The 7,970-nt window shown below is 35.2% G+C and overlaps 1 protein-coding gene across 2 annotated transcripts in view; it reads left to right on the top strand.

The window, feature by feature from the left end:
- LOC102677150 (mannosyl-oligosaccharide alpha-1,2-mannosidase IA-like) overlaps positions 1 to 7,970 on the top strand; it is a 191,985-nt gene that overhangs the window by 114,891 nt on the left and 69,124 nt on the right. Inside the window, exon 3 of one of the 2 annotated variants that reach the window (XM_006612283.2) lies at positions 2,511 to 2,652. The exons of the other annotated variant lie outside the window; for it this stretch is intronic. Within the exon in view, the coding sequence (XP_006612346.1) occupies positions 2,511 to 2,603 (93 nt within the window). The 3' untranslated portion in view covers positions 2,604 to 2,652. Of the gene's footprint in view, positions 1 to 2,510; positions 2,653 to 7,970 lie in introns of those variants that run through there. 2 annotated transcript variants of the gene reach the window in all.

Below are 7,970 nucleotides of genomic sequence, written 5' to 3'. Positions count from 1 at the left end.
GGAGAGGAGGGAAAAAAAGGAAGCGGAGGGGAGGAAAGGAAAAAAAAAAAAAGAGAGAGTGGCGCGGTGGCATTTAGGGGGTGGCGTGAAATTTATTGGAACGCGTTAAAGTTTGTTGCTTTTATGGTCAGGTGTGTGGGTACACGTAGCACGGGTGCGGGTCAAAGAAGCACGCTGATTTATGCGAGTTGGAAAACTTTATTAACTTTCTGTCAAGAAACGTGTGTTGCGAAGTATAGCCTGGAGGAGAAACTGTTGGAAGTAGAAACGTTGCGTTTCAAACGCGTGGGGTTTGTTGAAGGATGTGGTTTCCAGGATTGGAAGGATTACGAATCGTAATTATTTAATGTTTTCATGGGGAGGAGGGGATATTAGAGGCAGAAAGTATGCACAATTGGAATGGCAAAAGATGATTTAATTATTTTATTCTGTATAATAATAAACTGTTGTACAGTTGTGAAAATAATAAAGGGAATATTTTTGAGATTAATTGTATCTTGGATAGAAAATATAGAATAGTTTGTTGTTGGCAAGAAATTTGGAGTTGAATGAAATTAATTTGGAAATTTTTTGAGTATATATATATATTAGTATTCTAGTTTTCTATCCAATGGTTTTAGATAAATATTTTCATCGTATCTTCTATTCTCATTGCAATTTTTATAAATAAAGCTTTAAGTTTAATCTTCGTTTATAAATAATAATCGTAAATAATAATCGTAAAAATCTTGTAACACCGGTAATTGGTTGATTAAATTTTTAATAGCTGTTAATTAGAGGAAAAGGTTGAATTTCGTATGGAATATAATATTGCCGAAAATCGGTTTTATTTACTTTGATAATATTTTAGTTCAATATTTAATTCGATATAATAAGAGAGTGAAATGTGTATTAATGTAATAAATAGTGCGCATGGAAACTTCGTTTCCAGTTCACTTATTGAGTTAATGATTTTACGGCCTGGTTTCTCTGAAAATCTGCCATACGTTATCCAAATAGATACGCAGTCAAACGTAATTTAAATTTAAATTCAAATTTAAATTTAAATCCTGTTTTTAATTCAACGTTTAAATTTGAAATTTAAATTTAATTTGAAATTGTTTAGCTTCGACACAGTGGCGTGTTTTTTCAAAAGTCATGCCGGTTTCTGTTATTGTAAAATCTTTTCTCCGTCCGATAAACTGTCGAATAACAAAGATTCTTAATAAAGGGGCGAAAAAATTATGAAAAATTACAATTTTCACGATTAATTAACGCAAAAAGAAATTATAATAGTTAAATTATAATAATTCATTCTTCGCGGAATTCACGTTAAAATTATCCCTCGATTATCCCCGGCCGAAATAAAACTGAATTTTTCTCGAATTTTCCAACTTTGCAAATTAAAAATTTTAATCACACTTTCATTTATCTACAAACTATCGTGCTTGCTTTCTTTTTTTTTTTAAATGCAATCGGAAGAACAACTTTTCGAAGATGGAATTGAGCCTTTGAGTGATGAACATAGAGAGAAATAATACAGTTTTCGGATTTAATCGCGACGACAATAAGGCTTGAAAGTTTCTAGTTATTAGGCCAGCTTGTTTTTCAGGATGTTCGTACCCGCATGATGGTTGCATTACTGGTAATCCTGAAAAGCTGAGGAACTTTTTTACCGGATCTTTCGAAGGAAATCCTACGTGAAAGAGGAAAATGTCCGAGATATATACGAGGTTTCGTGGCTAAACTTCTCTCCTTTCGTTTATCTATTCACAGAATTTTTGTAATGTTCCGTGTAATTGTTCGCAAAATTTTTTTCTATTCGATTAATTAGAAAAGTATCATGATCGAGTGAAAAAAAAAACGAATAATAAATAAAAAGAAGAAAACGATATTAAATATAAAATATCAGTTTTATAATTATTTTTCATAGAAACATTTTGAATAGAAGAAATAGAAAGAATATAGATTATACAATCCTTATAATTTATAACTTAAGGATTGAATTTTGCATACGGGAAAGAAATTATAAAAATTAAATCGTTTAAATTTTAATTCGCGTTTTTTAAATGAAAGGAATTAAATTGGACAATGACCGATTCAAGGGAAAAGAATAATTAACATCTCGTTCGAAATCGCGGATATATTCATTAAAAATTTTTTAACAAGAGACTCTATAAAAGGTCGAAGATAATTAATTTACGTGTGGTTTCCTTTTTCTTCCTTTTTTTTTTTTTTTTTTTTTTTTTCATTCCCCCTTTTTCCGTAATTCCATGTAATTTAAAACTTTCACGGTTTTTTTTTTTTTTTCTCCCCCCTTTTATTGTTATTTTATTTATTTTTACCCTTTTATCGCTTTTTTTTTTTCTTTTTTTTTTTTTTTTTTTTTTTTTTTTCATCCACCGTTTATCGTTAATTCAATGTAATTTAACAGTTTCACGATGCTTTTACTTTTGTCTTCTCGCGTATACGTATAGGGGGGGCTGCAAGACTCGTTAATCAAACTAATTGCGTTGCCTTTATCGTTTCAGGTGAGTCTTTGTGACCGAAGTTCAAAGCTGTTCGTGCGCCACGATTGTCGGATTGTAAATCGATTAAAAAATTGCGATGAACGATCGTTATAATCGATTGAAGTTAAAAAAAAAAAAAAAGAAAGAATTAAAAAAGAAAAAAGAAAAAAAAAACGAAGCAGAGAATCTTGTTATATATAATTGCGAGGATACAGAGGTGAGTTTGTTATTCACAGATTTCATATTCTTTTGATTACGAGACTATGAAATGAATTTTTTTTTTTTTTTTTATTTAAATGTAAAAGCTTGTTAGAAGTATGTGCATTCGTATTTTAAGGACGAGAAAATGAATTTTATCCTAATTAATTTAATGAGACAAAAGTATTAGGATGATTTAAATTCAGGATCGTTTTTTTTAATTCCAATTCGCAATAATTGGCTGTCGAAATAAAAAATCTCTCGATAATTCAATAAAATATAAAACTTTATAAATTTTAGTATAGTACAAAATTCAAATATTTCTTTCTTTTTTTTTTTTTTTTTTCTATTTCGATTAAAAATAAATCGACTCGTTCGCATACCAGAGTCAAGCATGCAAATCGCGATAGAAATTTCTCACATCTTTCATTGAAATCTTTCACGCCTCGCGATAATTACGCGTTAATCGTTCTAAAAAAAAAAAAAAAGAACCTCAAATTGAACGAAACATGCGAGCAAACATCGCGCGAAACGCTTGTTCTCTCGCTTCATTTCCCTCTTCCCACGCCTCGAGAAAAAGGCGAAACCACTTCGAACCATTCGAACAGAATGGCGAAGGGATAAGAAACGGCGAGAACCGGGAAGGGACGTTGGAAAGTTTCGCGAATTCTCGCGACGTGGTTGGCGAGGGAAGAGAGAAAGAGAAAAGAAAAAAAAAGAAAGAAAGAAAGAAAGATCGCTCGTCAGGATGCGTTTGTGCCTTCCTTCGACTCTTCCTCGATTTCTTTACGCTCGAAGTCTCTCTGTACACATTCGAAGAGGATGAGAAAAATCATCCTGCAATGTTCCTTGATATTTTCCCTTCCTTGCTATTTCGAGTTATCGCGATATTGCTTCAGAATCGGCATGTAATCCTCTATATGCACATACAGAATGCGTATGTATGTGTGTGCCCGCGTGTTGTATCTTCCAAGGATGACGAGAATATTTTTAGAAAAATTTTTAAGGTAAAACTCAGCTCGACAATTTTTCTAAAATCGAAATATTATTAGAAAGTTTCTACTAATTCTTCGTTCTCTCCTCATCCCTTAGATCTCTTCTTGAAGCTTGATTATTTCGATACGTACTTTTCGTAAAGAAAAGATTCCATTTAATAAATCAACGTGTGCTGCTTACGCCAAACAACTTTATACCTTGCGATTTTCCCTCGAAGGATATTTCGCTGTATTTAGATGAAAACAGGCATCCCGTATATATTCCAAGAAAACGTCTTAGCTCGGCAAACATAATATTAACTTAAGAATATTTCTTTCGAACGCACGAAGAGAACCACCTCGATGGTTAAATAAAGATCAAGCGAATAGTGACTCTAAGGGAAGAAAATTATATCGTTCGATTTACGAATTGTGATTTATGTTCACGTATTGGATATATTATCGAGAATGTCATTGGATCCATAAATATAAAGAAGAAAGGAGAATTCCCCAGTTTAGATGATTTTGTTTTCTCCAATCTTTTACGTATTGCGATTCCTCAACGATATTTTAAATTATACGTGATATCGAAATAGACTTCCATCGTGTACGAAAGAATAATAGAATCTCTCTCTCTATATATATATTCTTTTATCTCGACGAGAGAAAAAAAATATTCGTTCGTATTTTCATCGGAAATTAAAACAAAATTCTCATCGCTTCAACGGTACAACTCGACAACACTCAGCGCTCATTTCTTATTCCTCTATTCCCCATATACGCGATACGAAGAAAAAGAAATCCGGGAAAAACGTGTATCCTCTACGTTTGTGGATTCTATCGCTTCAGAATCCGTGTCAAGAGCCAAGGTACACATTGTTTCTGGTCGTCGGTCTCTCTCCTTCAAGAGAAAGAGAGAAAGAGAGGGAGAGAGAAGAAATAACCGAAGAGAACCGCGAAAAAAAAGCGAACGGACGGGAGAAGAGGTGGAGGAAGTGACGAGGCGCGAGTAAACCGTGTGCAAAAGTCGTGAAAGGAAGGGAAAAGGAAAAAGAATGAGGAACGAAGACTCGAGACGGGCTTGTTTCGCGAACGTATTATGCGGTGTTAATGACGATGAGTGAAGCCGTCTTCGAACTCGAGATCCGCCGTTGTTTGCTCAATCCTCGTCCTCGTCTTCGTGCCTCGACTTCCATCCGCTTCTATAAACACCCTCCTCTTCCTTCTTTCGCGCTGCGAGCGCCATTCTTCTTCTTCTTCTTCTTCTTCTTCTTCTTCTTCGTCCAGAGAAGAGAATCGTCTTAACGCCGACATCTTTCTTCACAAGTTGTTCGTGGAATCGTTTCGAAGAAGGAAGTCGCGGCTATTGTTTCGAGATGCGTTTTCGAGAGTTGGGACAGGCTTGGAATAATAATACGTGTGGAGATTTTTCTTTTATTCATTAATCTCGATGCCCTTTCGACACGAGAGATTATTTCTCGAATATTCATTAATGATTCGATGATGGAAATGATACGATGATGGAAATGATACGATGATGGAAATTGTTATAATTCGACGAGGTTGTTTAAAGTTTTCGATAGGTGAGGGGTATGTATCTTCTTTTGCTTTACTTTAGAAAAAATTCTTCGTGTAGTTGTTTGTACGTATACTGTTCACTTCTGGAAAACAAATTATTGAAATTAGAATAGAATTTTGAAGATACGATTTTTTTTTAAGTAGAAGTTAGAATTCGAAGAGGCGTTAATTCCAGTAGAATTTCCATTTCTTTCATCCTCAATTTTTGCAATATTCATGCATCGTTTTAAAGATGTTTTGCCACTGAGAAAGTACCTAGTAGTACTTGAAGTACTTTCTCAAGATGAAAAAGCAAATCAAAGCGAGTTCCTTTGAGAGAAATGTTGAATATACGTAGTTTATGGGCCAAGTAGTTTCGCGATATACAAAATTGAAGCTTCTTATTCAATGAAATAAAAAAAAAAAAAAAAAAGGAGGAAAAATTCCTTGCTTCACGTATTATCAAAAAAATTATTCCCAATATTCATGATCGACGAGTCATTTATAATTCATCAAGAATTCAATTTATGATTCTCATAAACCATGCACAACAATTCTTTTTTTTTTGCGCCATTCAAGATTCAAGGGATGATCCGATAAAAAGCGAATGAAACTTTTCGACTCTGTCGCGCGATATTTCGGACATAAATAATCCCCGAATACGTGGAAAAAAGCCACAGTCGCACCACAGCCGAGTGATCTGACGGCTCGATATCTCCAAAAAAATTCCAATCTCCCGCTTATCGATAAATGAACAAACCGCGATCGAGTCTAAAACCAAACTTTGATGCGCGTATGAAATGTAGATTTCATACAAGGTATCGATTGCGCGAGAAACGAGATCCAGTGATAGATCAATGGAAATGAAACTTTCTCCTTGATATATAAATTATTCAAAGACAATGAACGAAAGTTATCGCAAGATGTCTTTCTCGAAAAAACACGAAAAAAAGAAAATAAACGCGATATTTATCTTTAGATTAAAAGTGAATCGATAACTTTTAACTTTGTTAATTAAAGGCAAATCTCTATACGCGTATTATAGAATATTATAGAGGCCATCAAACTTGCATCGACCTGCCATCTTGCAACAACAATCGCCAACTTGGAAAACAGAGTGAAAAAAACGTGGCTGGCTGGCAAAACCAACACGCCCCCCTCTCTCTCTCTATTGCAACGTCTCGAACATTCGTTGAAAAAACTCGGCGAAAGAAAACAGTCGCCACCTAAATCGGGATCGATCGATCCATCCATCTCTCCGCGCGATAAGCAAACGAAGAAGAAACACAGTTTCAGGGGGGAGGGGGTCGATTCTCGATCCGGGAGCAAAGCTTAGGCTCGGTTTCGCGTGATGGATAAACATGGATCCAGAGAGAGGAGTCGCGTATTGCGATCGTAAACGGGTGAGTCGGCAGGTTCGTCGAGGGTCTGGGCGCGTGTTTGTCTTGCCCCGAGGTCCTGAGAGAGCCGTTTCCAGAGAGCTGTTTGCATTGGCTCGCCACCTTCTTCTTCCTCCTTCCACTGCGAGCGAAATGATTTCGTCGAAGCGTCGAGCTGGTTGACGAGTGTTGCTCCTCGACGGATGACTTTCGATTTCGTGGACGGTGTGGGTTTCTTATTTGGTGGTGAAGGATTCGTCGAAGATTTCGTCGAATGAGAATTGGATAAGTTATATATTCGTGGAGCAGGTGTGTATATATAGGCATGGTGTAGGTCTCTTATTCGATTGTGTTTGTTAGATTTTGTTGGGAATAGGTGGAATTAGGAAAAAAGAAAAAGAGAGATCGGTTTGTAATGGAAATATTTTGTTAATATAGGAATTTCTATTTCTATAAATTTAGGTAATTTCTTGGATATTTTAATATAACGGTTTACGTTTCTGAAAGTGATGTGCTCTGGCAGCGTGTTATTTAACGAAAACGTGGAGCGTCGGTGCAAGGTGGGCGTGAAATGTTCCATACCTCGGAAGAAAAATGTGAAGGTTTGAAATAACACCAGAAACTCGGGCGTGAAAGGTGAAAATTAATAGTTTTCTCAGCGTTGTCAGAATCTGAGACGTAGGTGTAATAACGTTCAACAAATATGTATTTAAAGGAATCGTCGTATCATTTCCAGACAAATGAACCAGCGAACGTTCTGAAATTAATGTTACAACGATTTCTCAACAGAAATTATGACAGTTATATTAAAAAATATTTCATAATCGTTATGATTTCTAGACGTTGTTTTCGGTTATTATTACGAGTGATTATTAATGCTCGTTCAATTTGCCTTGAAACTCGACTAAAAACCTATAAAAATTAGGAAAACTTCGAACCGCTATAACTCCGAAGATAATGACTCCTTATCAACGAATGAACGATCATTAGAAGCATGGAATCTTCCCCTTTAAAACGCTTTTTCATTCATTCCGATACGACTTCCGGTTTCCGAGATATCGTCGTGCAAAGAAAAAGGTGGTTTTCAATCGTTTACCTTAAACTCTATTAAAATTAGAAAAACTTTGAACCGCTATAACTCCAAAGATAATGACTCCTTATCAACGAATGAAGAATCATCAGAAGCGCGGAATCTTCCCCTTTAAAACGCTTTTTCATTCATCTCGATACGACTTCCGGTTTTCGAGATATCATCGTGCAAAGAAAAAGGTAATTTTTCATCGTTTACCTTAAACTCTATTAAAATTAGAAAAACTTTGAACCGCTATAACTCCGAAGATAATGACTTCTGGTCAACGAATGAAGGATCATCA

The sequence above is a fragment of the Apis dorsata genome, unplaced genomic scaffold (assembly GCF_000469605.1).
Source record: "Apis dorsata unplaced genomic scaffold, Apis dorsata 1.3 scaffold_104, whole genome shotgun sequence".
NCBI lineage: Eukaryota > Metazoa > Arthropoda > Insecta > Hymenoptera > Apidae > Apis > Apis dorsata.
This window is presented reverse-complemented; position numbering and strand designations above follow the sequence as displayed.